This window comes from Thermobia domestica, chromosome 14 (genome assembly GCF_964235325.1).
Source record: "Thermobia domestica chromosome 14, izTheDome1.hap1.1, whole genome shotgun sequence".
NCBI lineage: Eukaryota > Metazoa > Arthropoda > Insecta > Zygentoma > Lepismatidae > Thermobia > Thermobia domestica.
This window is the reverse complement of record NC_137467.1, coordinates 12,778,827-12,803,800: the sequence shown is the minus strand read 5'-3', so window position 1 is coordinate 12,803,800 and position 24,974 is coordinate 12,778,827. Positions and strand designations below refer to the sequence as shown.

Here is a 24,974-nt window from a genome sequence, read left to right as displayed (position 1 = left end):
GGAGGTACATCCCTCACCTGTAGGCTTCCAATGACCTAGATATTTCGGTAGTCAACACTTTTTCAAATTCTTTTGCCATTTATAGCTCACTTCAATTACATCGTTTACAGTCACTATGCGTGTTGGATAGCTTATTTATCAAGCTTTCATTTAGTGTATGACACTCACTAACACTGTGCTGTATATAATAGAAAAATTAAAATAAACACCAAAATTATTCACACTTGATCACTTGACAGGTTTACGTACACAACTTGACAAGTGGTACCACCTAGTGGCGACACCGGTAACTGTTTGTCCAAGTGACATTGAATATTGCAAATTTCTGAAACTGATGCATTGAAGGATTTGGCTTATTATTTGATTACTCATGTTAATTATACAATTTAAATAAGCTACACAAAATGCTAACATATAAATTGAACCCTAAACAAGGCTGTCGTAGCCTGACACATCAGAATAAGCATAGTAAAACTATTTGAGAGTTCTCTTCTCTCTTGCAACAGTAGTGCATTTCGTCTGGGTTTAAAAAAACAAAAAAAAAAAACAAAAACTGAGGTGTGTGTTCGTCTTTTTGAATACTTCCCACAACCATCAACTAGGTCCGTACTGCTATTAGTACAAGCCATTTGTAGTAATCAAAATATATATCGAGCTAAATATATTTAAAACTACGGGAACACCCAGAAAGTTTATTTACATAACATTACACATACTATTATAACAAATCATGTATCAGCGGAGCAGACGATAACTATCTTTTAACAGAGACATCTAGCGGATGTCACTGTACTATTACGAACAGAGTTCTAGACGACTACCACTATGACTCCAGTGGACTCGTCCACAATTTTGAATTTGTCAACTTCCCTTTCTCTGACGGTAGTTCGTTGACCAAGCGACGCTTCTAGAGACTAACATGCTAAAAGTAGGTGTGTCTTGAAAAACTAGCACCTCTTTGTATCCTGGATTCTCTCATAGATACGCTAAAAATTTTATTACTTTTAAAGCATTGTATTTGTGGACTCTGTGTCGCTGTAGTAACAGTGTATGTTCCTACCTACAAATACACTAGGAATTGAGACTAGCTATCCATATATGCGACCATTGGAGCTCATAGGTATTCTACCCAAATAGAGATGGTTACATTGATACCTATATCTTCCACGACGTGGGAGACCAAGGCTCCGTTAGGAACACAGGCTTTCTTTAATTTTTTTTTTCTCTGTAAGTCCTTCGCTGCTTCTCTGCCAGCAAAATAGCGTATCTAATCTATAGAATGTTCTGTCTTCTTCGAAGTCAATATTAACTTATATTAAAATATCATTGCTCCAATCTGATGTCCCGTCCTGATGTTAGTCAATGTTCAAATTACATATTCAAAATAACACTATATATACATAAAAATACCAATAAAAGATACATGCTCCCACTGATACGTATGCAAATTCTAATAAACTTCATATGCAAATCCCTAATTAAATGGTAAAAATATTCATACATTGACGCAAAATTTAAATATGTAAATCAAATCAAAACACAGTTCATGTGTCGTTCACATTATTCCCCTAATAAGAAAATGCAACCGTTAATTGCTTAATCGTTGCATTTTCTCAGAAGAGGTTCCAATACACTTTACATATATAACATACATATTCCGTATCTGCAATACTTTAAACAAAATTTCCCTAATTACACATGAATATATCCTAACACTAATAACATATAACATAATCACTAACATGTCATAATCACATCATAAATTGTCATACTATACTAAAATTCTCTCTCTGCATTATTTAACAGTATTTCTCTGCAATATTATCACTCAGCGCAACAACTCTCTTGTTTGCCAGAAGTAAGGAGGTGCGTCTGTGAGTGTAAACATCTTCAGCTTTCCTTCCTGCATGACGTGCTGTGTTTACTTCCTTCTTCCCCTACGTCATCAGGTCAGCTGGGTCCTGAGGGGGCGTGGCTTCACGCGGTCGTATTTCTTCAGGTGAAACACGTTTCTCTTCATTAACACTTCTCTCGTCTCAGGATCACCGAGAATGGACACATTATTCTGCGCTGTGGAGAGTGTGATGTAAGGTCCCGTGTAAAGGAGAAGCATCTTTTTCGTTATGCCAGAGAAAGCGTCAGACTTGGGAAAAGCTCTCACCAGTACCAAATCTCCAACCTCGAAACGCGCTGGCTCGCGACGTTTATCGAAGGCCTTCTTTCTCCGCTGTGCTGACTTCTTCAGATTTCTTGCTGCTAGCTCGACATAATACTGTAACGACTTGTGTCTCTCAACTTCTGGGATCTCGAATAATCTCGCCAATTCTCTAGATGGTGATTCTCCCAGGTGCACTTGATATGGACTTAAACCAGTCGACAGATGTACGCTTGAGTTGAGACACTTTTCGATTTTCTCAAGATGTTTGGGCCATTCCTTCTGCTTGTCATGGCACAATTTTCGTAACATTCTCACTGTTGATTTCACACCCACCTCAGCCATATTTCCTTGGGGATAGTACGGAGTACTATAGATGGGCTTAAGGTTTAAGTCCGAGAGTTCCTTCTTCCACTTAGCACTTGAAAACTGTGTCTCATTGTCTGTCAATATGATCTCGGCAGACGGGCACAGTTTCAGGAACTCCTTCAGCTTCTTCAACGCTGTGTCTGTGGTGGCCCTTCTGCACGCATACAGTCCTATCAACTTCGAGAAAGCATCCACGCATACAAGGATGTACGACACGTTGCCTACCCCCACAGGGAGAGGCCCCAACCAGTCCAAGCAAATCATGTACCCAGGACGACGCACTAAAACAGGGTTCAGTGGTCCCGAACGATACATGTGAGGGGGGGATGCTTTCTGGCACAAACCACAGGAAGCTGAGAACTTCTTTATGGCACTCCTCATCTTCGGCCATACAAAATATTCGGTCAACATCGGTACGAGTTTGCTAGCAGACAGATGTCCTCGCTCATTGTGGTAATATTCCAACAATGGCTGCACAAGCACTTCCGGTATGCAAATCCGTAGACCAGAACGGTCACGTTTACATAGCCGTCCATTTGAGAGCAAGTACTGGTGGTTCTCGCTGGCTGTTTTCCCTGAGTTTTCCTGGTTCTGCAGCTTTCTCTTGACGTCGCCAAATACAGGGTCAGAAGTTTGCAGCTCTGGCAACACTGCAATCAGTTCCCTCAACTGACTCGGAATGTGTGTCAGTATAGTCATAAATGATTCATTCAACACTAGTTTCTTAACTTTATCAAATTGAACACCTGTATTTGGTGGGTACCTGGAGTGGTAATCACTTAAGTTGTCCTTAGACTTCACATACTCGAAGTCGAATGAAAGCTTGTTCAAAGTTAGTACCCAATGCATCAAACGTTGTGAGGTAAGCCTACATAACAGCAGAAAACGTATTGATTGATGGTCGCTGCGAATTTTGAAGTGGTTGCCTACCAAATAGTGCTTAAACTTGCACACGCCATCAATTACACCTGCCATCTCTTTCTCTGAAATCCCATAATTACGTTCTGCTGCATTGAAGATGCGTGACGTCATCCCTATTACACGACCTCGCCATTGTCGTCTAGTTGATAAAGATGCGACGAACAACTTACGTCGGAAGCGTCGCATTCCAAAATAAGTTGTCTGTCAGGGAGCTGCTTCTTCAGCACTACTTTTTCTCTGAAGACTTCACGTATCTTTTGAAACGCTACGTCATGACATGGCAACCATTGAAATTTCACTCCCTTCTTTAACAACTGAAACAATGGATACAATATTTCTGAATACTGCGTACTGAATATTCTGTAGAATTGACAGTACCCAATAAAACTCCTTAGTTCTTTCACATTTCTGGGTTTACGAAATTCCATAACCTTCTCCAGTTTCTCCTGCGACTTCTCAATTCCAGCAGGCGAGAGGTCATAGCCAAGAATTGAAATTCTCCGGCGTGCAAATTGACATTTTTTCAGTCTTAGGGTGAGGCCTCCTACTTTTAACTTTCCTAAGACAATATCAACATGGCGTAAGTGTACTTCGAAAGAAAATGACGATATTGTCACGTCATCAACATAATGGCCACAAAATTCACGACACTCATCCCCGAGAATGGAATTGATCGCACGCACACATGAAGCTAAACTCTGCTTGGTCCCAAATGGTAGCTTCTTAAATACATACGTAATTCCGTCGTGAAGGAAACCTAGATATTTCTGGCTGTTTTCCTCAACTAGAATTTGTTGAAATGAATCCACTGCATCCAAACTTGAAAACCAACGTCTTTCACATAAATCTTGTAATGTACACAGTGCAGGGATTGGCTGGTCGAATTCTGAGCGCGTAATGGCCCCGAGCTTACGCGCATCCAGGCAAGTTCTTAAGGTCCCATTCTTCTTTGGAACAATCACCAGTGGGCTAAGATAAGAAGTGGGATGCTTCTTTATTATACCCCACGCCAACCAACGATTAATGGTATTAGTTACAGCCGTTCTATGTCGAAGAGGGTAAGGATACATCCTTGTCTTCATGGGTCGGTCATCGGTCACTTCAATGGAATGATAATAGTCCCTAATGGTACCGGGCTTCTCATCAAATATGCGTCGATGTTTGTAGAGCACGTCGTACAACTTTTGCTTCTCCTACCCACTCAAATCCGTATACTTTTCGACATGATCTCTGATATCGTCGGGTGTAGCCTGGGTTCGAACCTTCGCCCATTCCTGTGGCGAGTAAACAACATTTGCAAGTTCGGCTGCAGTTGGGAACTTCCCATCATCCAACTGGCTGCGCAGGGTAGCCAACTCTTGCTGGTGGCCTCCACCTGCTGACGCTCGCTCGAACTGCTCCGTAGTCAGCGGTCCTCTCCTCGACACGCACATACTACTAACTGTGGGATTCTCACTATCAACCACATCCTCTTCGAACTCCCAGGATAATTTTCTTATGAATAGATCTTCTTCCTCTACTTCAATGTCTCGAAAAGAAACTTCTATATGGTGGGGGTGATTAAGCAAAAGGACGTTTTTCTCATAATCTAAAATCGCCCTACTCTCTACAAAGAACTGTGAACCCAAAATGAGTTCACGGTTGAGCCCTTTCACTATTATTGCCGAAGTATAGTACTCCTTATCTGCAATAATAAGTTCTAACAATACTTGGCCGATGATCGACGCAACGGAGCGACCGAACGCTGAACTAACTCTAATGTTTGATGACTTGATGAACGCTGGTGGGGGGTCTCGCTGACGTATTACTTCCCAACATTGCAACGAAATAGCCGATATGCTAGCTCCACTATCTAATAATGCCAGAATTTTACTATTAAATAAACCTACTTCTACCTCGGGAAGTGTTACCAAATTGTTCGTGGGTAGTTTTTCGGTTGAACTTTCTAAAAGGTTTCTAAAGATCGCATTCGTCTCGTCAAACAATTCCCTGTTTATTTTAATTTTGTCCCCATTTCTCTGTAACAACATAATTTCAAGATGACGAATGTCGTTGTTTCCTTCACGATCGAAATGTGTGGTGCTAATTATGCGTCTACAAGTTTCGCAATCCCCATTCTCAAGTGTCTCTATCGTCTTTACATGCGTCTCACTACTTTCTTCTTTTTCTTCTTCTACATCATTGTTGTACTCTATAACATAATTACGCATATTCTCAGAAATAGATTTCGCCGGTTGAACCTGAGTATCCAGTACGCAAGTATTCAAGTCACCGCTCTGAGAACATGCGGACAGTTCTCAGTGGCGTTGACTAGTTCCTGGGCTGTTCGCACGCGAGTTGCCTCGAGACGAGACTTGTCTCGAGGACTGTTCAGTCCTTTCGTCATGAATTCGGAGCTGATTAACCTCCGCCGCATAGTCATTGTTACGATTGTTATCGCGTGGCTGCGTGTTACCACGACCCCTATTCCTTCCACGTCTTTGCCCCCGATTGTTCTGATTTCCTGTTCGAGAACCTCCAGTGTCACGAGACTGACCACTGGAATTTCTCGAACGCCAATTGCCATTATTATTATTATTTCTATTGCTATTGCCTCTTCTCGTACCCCTATTGTGATAAGGCCCATTGTCCCTGTGGAACCTTCTGTCTCGAGTGGGGTTACTCGGCCTACTGTTTCGTGGGGGGGGAAGATCGTCCTGTTTCTTCTTCTTCTTCCTCTACTGTAAGTGTGTTTATTCCCCTCCTATTATTGTTACTTGGTGGCTGGTACGTGGACTGAAGCTCACCAACAATACTTAACAACTCATCTATAGAGCGAGGTTTCGATGAAACGATGCATCTATAGATGGAGAATGGCAATTGTCGTGGCAAAACTCTTAAAAGTACCTGGGGAGGCAAAGGGGGGTCGAGAATACTGTTGGTGTGTAGCAACTCCAACAAGTATTCAGTCGGTTTCTTATTTCCCCGTGTCTCAAAGCGTGACGTCAAAATGGAGGCGCGGAGATTAGCAAGTTTTTCTTCGCTGAGATAGGCGTCCTTGAAATGTCTAACAAGATCCTGATACGTGTTGCATTTCTTCAGCGTGACTTGTAACCACTGACGTGAGATGCCACGAAAGCAGTGGGAGGAAAATGCCAGCCGTCTCTCCTCTGGCACACCCGTTAGATCGAAATAATTCTCTAGTTCTACTAGAAAATTGTGGGCCTGAACCTCCGATTCGCCTCCCGTAAAAACAGGAAGAGACAGATCTCTGTGCAGTAGTCCTAATGCCGACGCTACCTGGCAAGTAGCCACGCTACCATTACTACTATTGTTGTTGTTGATGTTTTGAGGGGGAGGGGCAGCCTGCTCATCTGAGTTCTCACGCCTGGGGAGCTCAGGGAACTGTCTCGCATGGCTCGGTCCAGCGACCGGCGTGTCGACTCTCTCATGCGAGACAGAGGCTGTGTTTTGACAGCTGGAACCGTTTTCTCTCACCGACTCCTTTAACAGTTCCAGCTGTTCCTCCCATCTCAGTTCTGCTCTACGTAACTTCGACTGCAAATGACCCACTGAACTATCCACTGTTGCTTTCACTCGGTCTATTTCAGTAGAAACGGCGGCTACATTTTCCCCCACTCTCTCCATGTCACCACGTAAATGCCTGACATCCCGAGAGACCTAAGCGAGATCCGAACCAAGGACCTCAGATATCTCGCCTATCTTATTTTCAGTGTGTACCTCCAATTCACTGATCCTATTTTCGGTTGCCTCTACTGACGTCTTTAATTCTTGGCAGGATGCTGCGATCTTGGATTCCAGAGCTTCCGCTGAGGAATCAATCCTGGCCTCTAGCTCTGTCACATTCTGAAGCATTTCATGCCGGAAACTGGCAGTGATCTGCTTCTCGACAGCCTCTAACCTCTCTAGCAACGCTCTACTAGAGTTCTCCTGCCTTGGTTTTCTAACTTCTTTGAAATCTCCGCAAGTAACTTTTCGTGTTTACTTGATAATTCTAAAAGCGACTTCTCCTGCTTCCCTGAAATCTCTGAAATTTCTAATAACGTTCTTTCTTGCTTCTTTTCTTGAGTTTCTAACTTGCCTGCTATTTCCTTTAACATGCTAAACAGTGACGCGAGACACGGGTCAGTTACAGATGTGACTTGCGCTGAGGTGCTAGGAACCGGTTCCCTAACCTGCTCCGATTCATTAGCCCTTTCACTACTAACGGTGCCTTCTCCAGGCGGAACTACTTCCTGGAGAGAGGTGTTTACATTGCCTACAGAATCGCTCACGGTGTCCTGAGACTCCGATGGAAACTCCATAACTTGCGCAAATTGTTCGTTAATTACACTGTCGCCTGCAGAGCCTTCCATCGCCTTAGCTTGCCTCCGCGTTATTACCATAAATGTGATTATGAGTTCTAGTAAACAAAATGTGCTCTAATATGCCTAACTAGTTTCTCTAATTAGTATTCCCCTCCAAAAGGTTTAGAAATTTTCAATACACGTCAAAATAATAATGCATATAACACAAAAAAAAATAAAACACACATAAATGGTAAACTTTCTGGATGGCAGCGCGACAACCTGTAAAAAAAACATCTACTGACACCCGCGTCTGGCTTGTACTAAATTATCGTGAAAACGTTGGGTACCCTTCATGTTTGTGGCAACAAATTCCAATGAACAGAAAAATGAAAAACAAGACTTTACTTTAATTCTTTTGCCACAACATTTAATACTGAAAACAAAATTTAGCAAGGGACATTTCTATAAAACATGCATCCAGGATGGTGTGTGTGCCGAGCCCCACGCGCACGGCAGCCAAGTTCTTTGTGAGCGGGAGGAAGGAAGATTGCATAATATGAATGAAATTAACAAAATAATTAACATGTTAGAATGGAAATGTGGGAGGATACTTTATATGTATACTAAAAATTACTTTAAATTAATGCAACCTCCAGTCACAAAGTTAATTTACTAAATTTAGTTCAGTCGGTAGAGTCTTAAGTTCAATGAAATTAAAATGTTGAAAAGTAAAACAAGATTTGCTTTAGCATGAAACTCTAAGTTTCAGGTAATCTGTGGTTTTAACACCCATCCTGCATGTGAAAGATACCCAAAATACGCACATCGCTTTCACGATTCCTTCATAAACCCAGCTTCTGGCCTGAAAAGGAAACAAATAGACAAAAGGGTAACACATACCTTACGGCCATACTGTAGACAAGAAAGAAGTTCAAATTTCCATTGGTAATCCTTTTTAATGCACCACTTCAATATTTCAGATGCACAGAATATTGTGTTTTACAGTAGCACACGCGCGCGCACGGTCTCGCAATGAGACCAGAAAAAAAATAATTTTACTAAAAATATTTCTCTTTGAAAATTTTATCAAACTTTCTGAGCTCTCATTTTTAATTGTTCGTGCACGGTTTTGTATTTGCGCCGATATCTTCTCACTTGCAGTGTCTCTGCATCTCACTACGGTATACACTTCCCTGTAGTATTTCTTCCGTTTTCGGCGACCATTCTCCGTCTTCTCCTGTCGTGCTGCTAGGCTCTTCCACCAGTCGTACTCCCTCTAACTTTGGAGTTCTGCTGCATTAGCGGCGCTTCTATGGGTAGACCTCTGTGTGATGGGACTAGTGAATAGCTGTATATATGCTGAAAGTTCACACTAGCCTGTCATTATATGGTGCACTGAAATTATATTGCACTAAACGCGCCTAAGTTATACAAGCGTAAAGGCTCAGTCTCTTGTATTAAACGGCATTTAAATACACTGCACGGTATTTTAGTATTGGTGATTGCCTAAAGAGTCAGGTGTAGAGTTTGTTTTTACCAATACTGTGCCTAACTGCAAACAAAATTAACATGTGATACGGCGTATGACATAATACTGCCAACGTTACTACTTGTGCGAAGCACTTCACAAAATATACGTGGAAGCATTGTCTCTTCACACTAGTAACACTTAGTAAATGTTTTAATTAATATAAAATCACTTTGCAGACATTTCCGCAAACCGCACTTTGGTAAATGTTAGTAGTACCTCCTACGCTCTCATTCTACCAAAAGAATATGAGTTCAGCGTTAACGAAGATAAACTAGCGGTAAATTAGTGCTTAGTGCACATTTAATATAACACACGCACTATGTATATGGTTTGAAACTAAAACACTGACATGTTCAACACATATCTGAACACAACGAATGTCGATTATAAAGTTTCAAGTAACTGGCGGTAAAAATAATAACTCCGACTTTCGTGTCCGATGTACACGATTCACGATCCAAGAAGCAACTGTCCTCCTGGTTGTGTCCCGTAATGTTATATTCACCTCCAGGTTCATTGTTTGCTCCAACTTTGGGTCGGGCCAAACCACTATAGCCCGCTTCACCCGAAATAGGTGTGGGAGGTACATCCCTCACCTGTAGGCTTCCAATGACCTAGATATTTCGGTAGTCAACACTTTTTCAAATTCTTTTGCCATTTATAGCTCACTTCAATTACATCGTTTACAGTCACTATGCGTGTTGGATAGCTTATTTATCAAGCTTTCATTTAGTGTATGACACTCACTAACACTGTGCTGTATATAATAGAAAAATTAAAATAAACACCAAAATTATTCACACTTGATCACTTGACAGGTTTACGTACACAACTTGACAAGTGGTACCACCTAGTGGCGACACCGGTAACTGTTTGTCCAAGTGACATTGAATATTGCAAATTTCTGAAACTGATGCATTGAAGGATTTGGCTTATTATTTGATTACTCATGTTAATTATACAATTTAAATAAGCTACACAAAATGCTAACATATAAATTGAACCCTAAACAAGGCTGTCGTAGCCTGACACATCAGAATAAGCATAGTAAAACTATTTGAGAGTTCTCTTCTCTCTTGCAACAGTAGTGCATTTCGTCTGGGTTTAAAAAAACAAAAAAAAACAAAAACTGAGGTGTGTGTTCGTCTTTTTGAATACTTCCCACAACCATCAACTAGGTCCGTACTGCTATTAGTACAAGCCATTTGTAGTAATCAAAATATATATCGAGCTAAATATATTTAAAACTACGGGAACACCCAGAAAGTTTATTTACATAACATTACACATACTATTATAACAAATCATGTATCAGCGGAGCAGACGATAACTATCTTTTAACAGAGACATCTAGCGGATGTCACTGTACTATTACGAACAGAGTTCTAGACGACTACCACTATGACTCCAGTGGACTCGTCCACAATTTTGAATTTGTCAACTTCCCTTTCTCTGACGGTAGTTCGTTGACCAAGCGACGCTTCTAGAGACTAACATGCTAAAAGTAGGTGTGTCTTGAAAAACTAGCACCTCTTTGTATCCTGGATTCTCTCATAGATACGCTAAAAATTTTATTACTTTTAAAGCATTGTATTTGTGGACTCTGTGTCGCTGTAGTAACAGTGTATGTTCCTACCTACAAATACACTAGGAATTGAGACTAGCTATCCATATATGCGACCATTGGAGCTCATAGGTATTCTACCCAAATAGAGATGGTTACATTGATACCTATATCTTCCACGACGTGGGAGACCAAGGCTCCGTTAGGAACACAGGCTTTCTTTAATTTTTTTTTTCTCTGTAAGTCCTTCGCTGCTTCTCTGCCAGCAAAATAGCGTATCTAATCTATAGAATGTTCTGTCTTCTTCGAAGTCAATATTAACTTATATTAAAATATCATTGCTCCAATCTGATGTCCCGTCCTGATGTTAGTCAATGTTCAAATTACATATTCAAAATAACACTATATATACATAAAAATACCAATAAAAGATACATGCTCCCACTGATACGTATGCAAATTCTAATAAACTTCATATGCAAATCCCTAATTAAATGGTAAAAATATTCATACATTGACGCAAAATTTAAATATGTAAATCAAATCAAAACACAGTTCATGTGTCGTTCACAGTGTTCAAGTATTTCTGTGCAGGGGCATTCGGTGCAGCTTCCCGAGACACAGTACACAGTCGCTTTCTATTCCCCTTTCTGAGTGAAAAAAGTGCTGAAACATCGTGGTGTTTATGTCAATTATGTTCTTGATCGTCGTTGACCCCAATGCACACTCATTTCCCCTCCACAGTTTTTGAATCTGTCGCGGAAAACTTGGCATAGAAAAGCTGTACGAAGTCTTCCCAAAACCGGTTCACCTTTGGAGCGATGATGTACACATCACACATACGCGAACTTGGCGCGATACTAGAGGGTTTCTTTATTGTTTAAATCATTCGGATCGTTCAATTCTGTAAGCAGGAATGAAGGTTTAAAATCGGAAACATACAGACGGATCAGCTTTCTGTATTTCGTAAGTTGGCTTTAGGTACTATAAACTTAAAGATAGCCAACTTGGGCAGATATATTACAAAGGTAACCAAACTAGTTTTGACTGTACTTCATAAGTTTGCCAAAGTAATTAATTATACGTGACAAAGCAGGTTTCACTTATTGCATAAATTTGCCTCAGGTATTATAAATGCAAAGATGACTATCTGAAGCTGGTTTCACTGTACTTTGTGTGTTCGCCACAGGTAAGTGTGTACTAGAACGGTGGTCAACTTAAAAAGTAGAGTTCACTTTATTTTATAAGTTTGTTTTAGATGTAAATCCAGCGAGATCAACTTGGGCAAGTTTCATTTATAGTAAAATTTGTATATATATCTGTATCTGTATGCTATAGCTATCATGAGTTGAATATTATTTATCGGTGTGTTACGAAAGGTGATCAAGATAGACAATATGCAATGTAACCTTGTTTCTTATCATGTGTTTCAGAAGGAGGTCACCTCACGAGCCAGGGTCGCCTGACGTCGAATCAAGTAGTGAGGATATGTCATCGTCATTAGATATGTCTAGTAGGTAATGACATTAACTTAAAATAATTTTATGAACTGTTATAATACAGAGAAGGGCCACCTTTATCAGATCCGAACTTAGTTTTCACTGTGCTTTGTTAATTGGCCAAAATAACTATAGGTTTCAAATAGGGCCATCTTACGGAAGTTTTACTATATTTCCTAAGTTTTCCTCACGTATTGTAAGTCTAAAGATGTCTAACTTAGCAGGTTTCATTGTACTGGCCGAGATGGCTAACTTAGCAGGTTTCATTGTACTGGCTATAGGGAATTATATATTTCAAAGGTAGCCAAACTTCAAAGGTTTTCAGGGCGCGCGGTGGCTCAGTGGTAGAGCATTCAGCTCCGGTGCTTGGGGTCCCTGGTTCGATCCCAGCTCGCGCCGTGTGGACTTTGTGTGGACAAACACCGTGCTCGTGGGGTTTCTCGGGTTTCTCCCGTTTCCTCCCACTTTCTTCATTCCACCATTTCACTCATCTCTCATCCTCACCATCTCCTTTAGCCTAGCCGGCATAACCGTGGGACGTAAAACTTAAAGATTTCATTTCATTTCAAAGGTTTTCACCGTACTTTATAAATTGGCCAAGGTAAATACCAAATCTAAGCTCAACCTGGGGCTGATAGCACAACCATACAAAAAAAAAAAAAAAAAAAAAGAAATAAAATTTCTGTGTACTATACCCCAGGATATTGATTGAATGTATTTTGTTACACAGAATCCAAATTTCAAAACCCCAGTACGATTGATCACGTCAGTTTCTTTATATGGGCGAAAAACTTGAGCGATTTTGGATAGGTAAGATGCACTAGTACAGCTATCAAAAATAAATAAATAAATAAAATAAAAAAAATAAACTGTTCAGTGAACCCCATGGTATGGATTCCATGTATTTTGTTACACATAACCAAATTTCAAAACCCTAGGACAACTGATCGTATCAATTCCTTTCTATGGGCCAACAACGTAGGAATTTGGATACAGAGGATACACGAAGCCATATATATATAAAGTTTTGTTCGGTGGACCCCAGGGTATGGATTTGATGTATTTTATTATACACAACCAAATTTTAAAACCCCAGGACGATTGACCGCGTAAATTCCTTTTCATGGGCCAAAACTTAGGAATTTGAATACAGAGGATACACGTTGGATACAGAAGATACACGTAATACAGCATACAAAAGAAACAAAGAAACAAGTTTTGTTCAGCGGACTCCAGAGTATGGATTCGATGTATTTTGTTACACAGAATCCAAATTTCGAAACCCCAGGATGATTGATTGTCCGTGTTATGAGTGAAAAGATTGAGCGATTTTGGATAGGAAGGACTCACATTTTTCGCCTATGAAACAAAATTGACACGCACAATCATCCTGGGGTTTCGAAATTTGGATTCTGTGTAACAAAATACATCGAATCCATACTCTGGGGTCCGCTGAACAAAACTTGTTTCTTTGTTTCTTTTGTATGCTGTATTACGTGTATCTTCTGTATCCAACGTGTATCCTCTGTATTCAAATTCCTAAGTTTTGGTCCATGAAAAGGAATTTACGTGGTCAATCGTCCTAGGGTTTTAAAATTTGGCGTTCATGGTCTGTCCGGGTGGGATAAACTCGTAGTGAACGATACCCGTCACTCCGAAAAAGGCGATGAGTATGGTCTTCGTCTTCGATTTGCTCATCCGCGCTTTCTTGGGACGCGAAGTGAGTTTGAGGTGTGCCACTCGGCGCTTTGTCGTTTTGTTTCTGGATCGTACTGAAAAGTCCAAGTTTCGTCACCGGTTATCACTTTTTCGAGAAAGGCAGAATCGCCTTCGCACAATTGCAACAGTTCTTCGCATCGGAGCACTCTGTTCCGTTTCTGTTTCTGTTCTTCAGTCAAAACTCTCGGCACAAGTTTCGCGCAGACTTTCCGCATGTGTAAGTCCTCGGTAACAATGCGTTGTACCGTTGTCTCCGATAAGTTCAGGGCTTCTGCTACTTGGTAGAGACTCAAACGCCGGTCCGTGTTCAAAAACTCACGCACTCGCTGCACATTCACATCAGTACAGGCCAACGACGGGCGTCCAGACCGGAGTTCGTCAGTCACCTCTTTCCGGTCCTCACGAAAAGCCTTGTGCCACTTTTTAACTTGAGAATAGGACAGATACTCAGTCCCAAACGCCTGTTGAGGAATGGAGAACGTTTCGGAAGGAGACTTGCCCAACCGGAAGAAAAATTTGATCGCGTAGCGTTACTCTAACGAACTTTCCATATCGCCGTGTCACGCACCACCGTATAGGGGCTACTGTTAAGGCCGAGCTACCGCTCCGAAAGCTGGGAGCCGACACGTGTTGCGCTGTAAAGCCAACACCCACTATCAGCGTCGCTGTCAAGCGGAGCGCGCTGCAGGGTATGCGCACGCGTCAGTATAAAATGAGGCTCATTACTTCTGAATCCTACCCTATATATATCCTCCGTATCCTTCGTATCCAAATTCCTACGTTTTTGGCCCATAGAAAGGAATGGATACGATCAGTTGTCCTAGGGTTTTGAAATTTGGTTATGTGTAACAAAATACATGGAATACATGGGTCCGGGGCACAAAACTTTTATTTTATTTTATTTTTTTTATTTTATTTTATTTTATTTTATTTATTTTATTTTATTTTTTATTTATTTATTTTTTATTTATTTATTTTTTTTGTACGCGTATGGTTGTGTTACATGGCTGTGTGATTGTTCACAAGTAGAGATATAGCAGAGAGTAGATTTTTGTTCAATACCTGTTCTAAAATTTTTAACTTGTTATATTAACTACCAATTTCATATGAACAAGCATAGTTGAACATCCCGAAAGTACTGAGATCGTCTTTCGTCATTATCCTCTAAAGGGCAAGCCTTGACACTGCAAGCATAAATGTCTTCTGCTACCTCTTTCATGTTGCAGTACGATGTGCAGAATATTTTATTCCACACTTTTGTTTTTAATTTAACGTCTCACAATTATGCACCGAGGCTAAGGGAAACAGTAATGATGAGATAAATTACTACGGTAGAATGATAAAAGTGGGGAGGAAACGGGACCTTTGAGAAAATTCATTTACACAGTGTTTGTCCACCACAAAACCCACTTGACGGGAATAGTGTTGTCAGCGGCTCGACTAACGGCTCAGTCACTACCGAGCCGAACCGAGAAGTGAGCCGAGCCAACAGCTCACCCAATCGAGTCGGCTCGAGCCCTTGTCTCAGTTGGCCCGTGTCGACCCGATGGTTCATTCCAGCCCAGCCGGCTCGAGCCAATGGCTCACCGCAACCAAGTCGGCTCGAGCTGATGGCTCATCGCAACCAAGCCGGTGGCTCACCTGAGCTGATCCGAGCCATTGACTCGTTCCAATCGAGCCGATGTGAGCTGTTGGCTCAGTTGAACCGAGCCAAGCCAGTTGGCATCACTATACGGGAACTGGAATCGAGCCAGTGACCTCACGCGCTAGAAGTAAATGCTCCACCACTAAGCTACCGCACGGTTTGATGTGTGAAAGTCTTGGTAGTACTGTAATGTACACTTTCTGTTAAAAGTAAATTTAAAATCCGCAATTAAACCCCCAATAAACGTAGAAAATATTTAGCCCTTTAAAGTCATCGACCAGCTCTTTATATTCATAATAGGGTACTGTGATATTCATAATAGGGTACATCCTTTTAATTATAATGTAGGTGTCTGTTATGCAACCTGTCGTGAACATAAAGTTACGGACTCTCATTTACATATGCAAACATGCTCTTTCTTTCTCTCTCAAAAGTCATTTTCGCCTTTTAAATTATTGTTCCTGATTTAAAAATTTTCTATGGGAATGGAGGCGCTTTAAAAATCTTTAATTTTTCTTTTCTTTCTTTTTTCTTTCTAAACCTCACCATAAATAGTAGTGTCGCGAGTCAGAGAAAATTTGCTTAGTCACGGAAAATTAGGGAAATCAAATCGGAATTTCAGTCTGAACCATGAGTTGAATTCTTCTTCAGATTGATTACACAGTCACACAAAAGAAAAGTTGTGTACACTAGACCCAAGGGTATGCATTCGATGTGTTTTGTTACACAGAATCCAATTTCGAAACCCGAGGATGATCGATTGTGGCAGTTTTTTTAATGAGCGAAAAACTAGCGATTTTGGGTAGGGAATATACTAGTAACACAACCATACGAAAAGACAAAAGTCGGAACCCAGGGTATGAATTCGATGTGTTTTGCTATACAGAATGAAACTTTCGAAACCCCAGGACGATTGAACGTGTCAATTTTACTTTATAGGCGAAAAACTTGTGTGTCCTCCCTATCCAAAATGGCTCAAGTTTTTCGTCCATAAAACAAAATTGGCACGGTCATTGTCATGGGGTTTCGAAATTTGGATTCGGCGTAAGAAAATACATCGAATTCATACAATGGAGTCCGGTTCACAGAACTTTTTATTTCTTATTTTTATTTATTTGTGTGTTTGTGGGGGGGGGGGAGGAGGAGGTTGTGTTATCATTCAATAAATTACTGTCTTCGCTACGATCCATATTGTTAGAAACAGCATTTCAGGCCCGAGATTTATTCTCCATCTTTCGTCATCATCAAACGATCATTTTCATATTTTTTTTTCATTAAAATTGCTATATTACGTAACAATTACTTGTAACAGTGGCCCCGCGTAGCGTAGACGCTAACGCTCTCGCCTTCGGTGCGAACGGTCCCGGGTTCGATTCCCGGTGGGATAACTTGATCCAAAAAGTGTAACACGTTTTTTCAGGCCAGCCACCCTGAATGAGGTTTTCCTGGATTTTTCTCATTCACACCATGCAAATGCCGGGGTAGTACCTAACTTATGGGTCCCAGGCCGCTTTCTTCCTTCCCTTTCCCCGGATTGTGTGCTCGCCAAGGGACGTCATCCCTCAAACCGTGAAGGGCTAAATGGCCTTAGGTGCCGAAAGTCCAGAAATCTAAATCCTAATCCTAATCACTTGTAACAGAACTCAGTAATGTGGGTGACTGAGACCTAGGTCTCATCTGAAGAAACAAAACTTCAATTGAGGTTAACATAGAAAAGAGACAACATTTTTTTTTTTTTTGTATTTTCTATGTACATCTGACTTTAATGAATTAGCGCAACGGCACAGCAAGGTGGCGAGAGAGTTATTACAAACGATATATCCGTGCGTGATATGAAATTAACTTCTTTTCTTAACTGATAATAACTAGACGGATATTTTTTTCTTAATAAAATAGAAATTGCCAATTAAACGGTCCCTCTTTAGTTTCCACACTTAACTTTCGAGTGTCCATGCACACTACACAGGATGCGAGTATGGGCGGGGCTATGGGGCATTGCCCCCCCCCCCTCCAACTTTCTGACAAAAAACAAATATGCCACCTATAAGATGGCCACCTACCAAGACCTGTCAGAATTTTCGAGATTGTACGGTCAGAAATGAGTAATCATATTAACTCCACACTCGTCTAGGAAGTATTCGACAGGTTTGAGACCGACCAAAAGGTCTGTCCCCCCAGCAGACAGTCTAACTCCACCCATGGATGCGAGTCTTCTTTTATGTTCCGAAACTTAGAGTTCTAGCAATCCAAAGGTCACTCATGTACAGGCTTCCTGCTGAATTCAACAGACGTCCACTAACCATAAAAAACATTCCCCCTGAAAAATTTTCCGATCCACGTTGTGCAAAATAATTATTAGTACTAGTATTTTTTTAAATTTTTTCTTCTACCTAGAATTATTCAAAAACTAAATAAATAAAATAAAAATAAATAGTAATAAACTAATAGTACTAATTATCTCTTAAATGTTTTAGATCAAAGTAATTTATTCTCATTTACTTTCTTTATAGGTTGGAAGTCAAATCACAGGTGTACGAGTGCTGTAGATTAACATCACTAACTAACATATGTACTGGGTAAGATATTATTCATTATTTATTAACCTTTTAGGAACGGCTAGCAGTCTTTCTTTAGAAACGAAAACAAAAAGAAGCCATCCAAGCTTATGGTTGGGTATTGAGTGACTTATTGACAAATTAAACGCAGATTAAGATTATAAACCACACCAGTCGTCTCCTCTCAGATGTTGTTCATGAAATAATCACGTGACTGCAAGAAGACCGCCTAGCTTCACGTTGCACTCGAACAACGAGCTTGGAATAATGAACATGCGCAATCTGAAGGCTCTTTAAGATATTAGCGTGTGAAAATAAAATAAAATGAATTATATTTTAGTTTAGCGTCCTATTATTATGCCCTAGAGACTAAGGAACACTTCTGAGTAATAAGAGCGAATTACCATGAAAATGAATTTTTGTGCTCTCCCACCGTGAATCGAACTCGGGACCACGTGTAGCAAAGGCACACGCGCTAACCACTACACCAGCGGGAAGAGCTATATTAGCTTATATTAAAATGATAATACTCGAAAGCCTGTTTTTAAAAATAAATATCATGTACATTACTTGTTTTAATCTCATGTTTGTACAGGGTCCGGCAAAAAGACCCCGTATTTAAAGAGGGCGCTATGTGAGTAGTGGTGGTTATACAGTAGCTGAGGGAGTGTCGATCGATAGCGGTATACCTGTCATTTTCAGTAGTAGTCACAATTACGTGGCGCGCTGAGGAACGTGCGTTTGTTGTGGAAGGTTATATTCGTAATGTGATTCTGTGATTACTATTCAGCGGGCATTTCGCGTTCTCTTCGGACTTGGTTGATATGATTCTATTAAGGATAGAAAAATTATTTAAGTTCGGGTATCAATCTCTAGAGCAACAGGTTCTGCACTGAAAAAAAATCACCTGGCCGATCTGTTATAAGTGCTGAACGCTTTGGAGATTGCTGGATGGACGCTCTCACACGTGCCACATTTTCTGGAGTTGTTAGGTCGGCCAGGTAGTTTCTTTCTCAGTGCAGAACCTGTTGCTCTGAAGTTTGATGCCCGAACTTAAATAGTTTTTCTATCCTTAATAGAATCATATCAACCAAGTCCGAACAGAACGCGAAATGGCCACTGAGTAGTAATCACAGAATCACATTACAAATATAACCTTCCACAACAAACGCACGATCCTCACCGCGCCATGCTATTGCGACTATTGAAAATGTGACAGCTATCGATGGATACACCCTCCGCCGCCGTATCGCCACCACAACTCATACAGCACCCTCTCCAAATACGGAAGGTCTTTTTGCCGGATTCTGTGTTAGTAATCATAATATCAGAATAAAATGTCATGTTCTGCTAAAATTAAGTATTGCCTTGTGATTTTTATTTTATTTTTTTTTTTTTTTTTTCCGTATTCTACCATTCATATTTGCATTTAGGCAGCCGTAATATTTATGTTAGTGCTGAATGTTGGTTTATGTCAAGTTTCATAATTGTGTTTTCTCAGTTATTGTGCATTATTGAGGGAATAAAATGATACATATGTATTTCGTTTCTCTGCATCGAGCAACATACGAGTGACTTTGCTTATGTGTGGCTTGTGTGTGTACTTACGTACTTAAACATAGAGTTTGACCACTGCAAAGGCTTCGATGAAAACTAGGTTTAAAAACTCCGGTATAGAAAATCTTATCTGAGGGTGATTGCCTATGATGTAAATCCATTCTATACTTATAGAGATTCGTTAAAATCAACGAAGGGCTTTTGTTTACTTTCCGCAATCGGAAAAGTCACTCGTTCAGTAATCAAAGCTGGGTGTGTTAGACTTCCAAACTATGCTATGCATAAGTGTCAGTAGTTTTATAGAACGGCTTTGTCCGTCTGACAGTTATCACAGCAAAAACGGTAAGAGGTACTGAGTTGAGTTGATTTTGAGTTTAACGTCCCGGTCAGCAGCGAGGCTATATGAGACGTGGACCTACTGATTAACGTGGAATCCGAACCACATGAGCTCCCGCCGGGAATCGAACCCGGGTCTCCCACGCCAAAGGCGCGTACTCTAACCGCTTAGCCACGAAGGAGCTCGGTAACAGATACTGAGATGTGGTTCTTTGCAATCGATTTATTGTCCCAAGAATATGTTTCGTCTCCTTCGTTAATCCTTTTTTCAAACCGAAACTGGTTTCAAACTAAGCATTCCCGGGTTCAACGATTATCGCTATAGAACAAAAATGATCATTAGATAGCGACAAACGGTTTTCTGTAGTTGATTCGGGGTGTCAAGAAAACATATCATCACAACCCGAAACACGCGGTTCTTTGCAATCGATTTATTGTCCCAAGAATAGGTTTCGTCTTCTCCGTTAACCCTTGATTCAAACCGGAGGTGGTTCAAATAAGCATTTCCTCGTTCAACGCGTATCGCTATAGAACAAAAATTATAATTAGATAGGGACAAAGGGTTTTCTGTAGTTGATTCTGGGTGTCAAGAAAACACCCGAAACACTACCGAAATCTAAAGTGGTTCAAATTCACTACTACTTCCGGGTTCAGTACTGATTTCAGTGGAACGAAAACGGTGAAAGATACCAAGATGCTGTTTTTAGCAGTCTATTCATCGCCCCAATTTTTTTCCACCTCTTTCATTAATTATCTATTCGATCCGGAAGTGGTTGAAAATATCCATTCCCGGTTTCAACATTTATCGCCATATAATAGAAACGGTATTAGCAACATACGGTTTTCTGTAGCCGATACGGTGTCTTAGAAGTATATGTAATCACAACTCACTATCGGAAGCGGAAATTTTTGAAATTCAGTAGTAATTCCGGTTTCATACCAAAAGATATCGAGGAGCGGTTTTCTATAATCGATTCATTGTCCCAAGAGTATGTTCTCTGTTCTCACTTAACCGTTTATTCAAACCGGAAATTGTTCAAATTAACGATTTCTGGTTTCAACAGTTATCGCCATGGATCAAAAACAGTAAGAAATAGCAAATAGGCCTAATGGCTTTTTGATATAGACTCAGCGTCCTAGGAATAGGTTTTATCTATGACGTTATTACTCTACTGCAACCAGTAGTTATAGACATACTAGTTCAAGTTGAGTATCGAATTCACTTGGTTTGGAAGTCTACCTTAGTTTCACACTGTGAAACGAAACTCACTTGTTGAGAATAATATAGGTGTATTTTTGGGAGTTGCTTACAGGGCTCATAGCGAGTCACTTCTTTTTTTTTTTTTAACTAAAATTACTTTTTTTTCAAGTTGGTCACTAAAAGTTACTTTTTTTCAAACTTGTCACTAAAAGTTACTTTTGGGGGGAGGTAAAATGACTTCTTCGTGTGACATATGTTTTGTATTGGCAGTTTTCTAAGAAAAGTATAAAAATAAATTTAAAAAAGGCAGAAACTTGTTACTCATTACTCTTCTGAAAGCTTCAGTACTTGCTGTCACATGTGAACCAATCAGCTTTATTCTCACTTGAGATTTTATTCTTTCTAAAGCACAGTGGATGGTTCCTGGATGCTTAAGCTCTCAAGGTGGGGTTGATGAGAACCCTTCTGTGTCTATTCTTTCTTCAGTCATAATAGTCTTTTAGTTTTCTCTCGTAATAGTTAACGCTCCGCTCAACGTTCTGTGTGTGTTTATGTGGTTCATCATGTTCGTCTTGTGTTATGATTCTTGTATGTTCTTCTTAAGAGTAGGTGATGAATTTGAATATTTCGTGGCTTTGAGAACTCTCAACGCTGTGTTAAATATAATATCTGGGATGAAGAAATTTAGAAATAGGCCAGAACTGGTTCCACTTACTCAGAAGCTTCTTACATCTGCTCAGTCTGCTTAGCGTAACTACAAAGCATACTTAGAAAACCAAAGAAAGGAGGAAGCTCAAAAAGAAGTAAAGAAGAAAAGATGAAACAAAACAACAAACAAAAAGAGAGGTGATGGAGAAATTGACAAAAGAAAAAAGGGGCATGATGAGATTTTTGTCACTTTTGGTCACTTTTTAACTATTTACAAGAGACCAGACCACTATGAGCCCTGTGCTTATATGCAGGATGTCTCAAAAGTCTCCTGACATAGGGCAACTCTGTTATTATCAAAGTTACAACAAAATAAAGAGGGGGAAATCGTCTCCAAATGTGATGTTTTCAGTCTAAAGTGATTTTTTTTTTTTTTTTTAAATCGGACGAGCCGTTTAGGCTGTACACTCTTTATGTGGCCAATGTTAAATGAAAATGCAATGTTACCATTTACCGGGAAGTAGATAAATTTTGTAAGAGTATGGTGAGTGGGGGCGTGTTTGAAATAAGAGCTGGCCATCACACGAGCGTAAAAGATAGTAACTTCATTTGTGGATTCAGGTAAACGGCAATATTGCATTTTCATTTAACATTGGCCGTATAAAGAGTGTACAGTCCAAACGGCTCGTCCGATTAAAAAAAAAAAAATCTTCACTTTAGGTTGAAAACATCAGATTTACAGACGGTTTCCCCTATTACGTTTTCTTGTAACTCTGATAAGATCAGAATTATCCTATATCAGAGAACTTTTGAAACGCCCTGTATATTCTCTTGACATATTGATAAGCTCAGAAAATGTAAATATATATATATATATATACTTATGTTTTTTACGTTCTTTAACTAACTACAGATTTATTTGTTGTAGAATGGAGAAGACATTGGAAGAGCTCGGGTGTAAGCCGGCCATCGACAATACTTGTCCCAACAACTGTGGTTGCTGTATACCTCAATGCATCTGTGTAAGGTAAGGAATGTTTATTTGTAATCGGCAGCTGAATGCGTTCTAAATGCTAATCTTTTCTTCCCTCTTCTGTTCTTGAGCGAAGGAAACTTAAAGAAAATCTCCTCTATGCTCTTCATCACCCAACAAGCTATACTACGAGGGAGAATCGGAAATTAAGGTTACATGGTCGGTATTTCTGGAGTTCCGTCTGTTATAGAGAAGTGAGGAGTGGGCGGTAATTTTAATACATGAAATTGACAGCTGTGCACTGTTTCAGACACCCACTACCGACAGCGTTTGTTGTATGTAAATACAAATGGCGACGTGCTCGTGGGTTTTCTCGGGGTTCTCCCTTTCCTCCCACTTTCTTCATTCCACCATTTCACTCATTTCTCATCATCACTGTCTCCTTTAGCCTAACCGGCATAACCGTGGGACGTAAAACTCAAAGATTTCATTTTATTTCATTTCATTTGGAAATCTGGTCTCGCGAACACGACATCAACAGATTTGTACACAGCTCGCGTGGAGGAGCTAGTTTCAGAAGAATCACGTTACGGCATCTGATGACAGAATTGGAAATACCGTTCAGAAGCACCTAGGAGGCTGTCGCTTCACTTCAGACGAGGAGGTGAAAGATCGTCATGGGACAGAAATAGTAAACGTTAGCGACAAACAGTTTTCTGATATGTATTCAGTATCTCGAAAATCAAACCCTTCTGCTCCCTTATCAGTTTGCCTGAAACCAGAAGTGATTGGAATCCACTACAACGTGACTGAACACGCAAGGATTAGGATTTTTATCAGGAGAGAATCTCCAAACTCATCCCACGATGCGACAAGTGCCTGAACCGGTATGGAAAACTATGTCAAAAATAACCTAATGTACTATCTGTTGGCTGTATTAGTTGTATGAAATTATTAATAATATTAATATACGTTATATACGTGTATAATATCAATATACACGTTTCATTACAGTCTTTGTAACCTTACTTCCTGATCACCCCTCGTAAACATTCTGTAGCTATGGGAAGTCTTAGAGAACGTCTGTATCCGTCCGTCTGTCCGTCAACAGGTATCAGAGCGGAAACGGTAAGAGATAGACAAGAAACGGTTTTCTGATATGGATTCAACGTCCCAAAAATATGTTCCATTTTCCACCTTTATCCATTTGTTCCAATGGGAACTGGCACAAATCAACCATTTCGGTTTTCATCGTTACAGATCGAAAATGGTAAAAAAACGTCATGAGGCAGAAATCGTCGCTGCGTCTCGAAGAACCGCTTTGTGACATTTTTGTTGAAAATTACTTATGCCGTGCAAATAAACGTGAAAGCTATCAGGCAGCGTCTCCTATAATGTGATAAATGAAAAGTGAATATTCAATTGTTTCGCCACAACAATGAAAAAATAATAGATAGGCTTCAAGTTCTAATCAAGTACGTATTGATTCTTTATGTACTTATAAAGGCACAAAAGATAAACTGACATGCGCTACGTAAACACAGAAATAGTAATATAATATTGTTGAAGCAAGCTACAGCAATGTCCAGTGCATAATATACGCAGAACCAATTTTACTATATTTTTCAAGTGTTTCCGTGTATTTGGCAAAATTGTAAGAGTTTGGAATGTTTTTTTGCTTGTCCTGAAAAGTTGTGGTTTCAACACATAGCGGTTCTTCGAGGCACAGCGATGATATAGTAAAAGTTAGCGACAAACAGCTTTCTGATAGGTATTCAACATCTCGAAAATCAAACCCTTCTGCGCCCTTATCAGTCTGCCTAAAACCAGAAGTGGTTGAAAACCACTACAACTTCCAGTTCCCCATAAATTAAAAGCGGTGATAGATAGCGAGAACCTTTTTATGTATACGAGAACCGTTCAAGTCAATCCAGGACTATTTTCGTAAAGATTTTAAATCGATTTTATTATATTTCAGTCGACTTACAGAAGCCTACGTAAGTAAATTTTCG

The 24,974-nt window shown here is 40.1% G+C and overlaps 1 protein-coding gene across 3 annotated transcripts in view; it reads left to right on the top strand.

The window, feature by feature from the left end:
* Positions 1–24,974, top strand: part of LOC145669529 (sodium channel and clathrin linker 1-like) — a 121,278-nt gene that overhangs the window by 80,938 nt on the left and 15,366 nt on the right. For 2 of the 3 annotated variants that reach the window (XR_014128210.1, XM_081737710.1), the window contains exons 12-14: positions 12,263–12,346; positions 18,203–18,268; positions 22,918–23,016. Coding sequence is in view for 1 of the 3 variants with exons in the window: in XM_081737710.1 (XP_081593836.1) it covers positions 12,263–12,346; positions 18,203–18,268; positions 22,918–23,016 (249 nt within the window). In the remaining 2 variants the exon portion in view is untranslated. The remainder of the gene's footprint in view (positions 1–12,262; positions 12,347–18,202; positions 18,269–22,917; positions 23,017–24,974) is intronic. The other variant, XR_014128211.1, reaches the window with a different exon arrangement.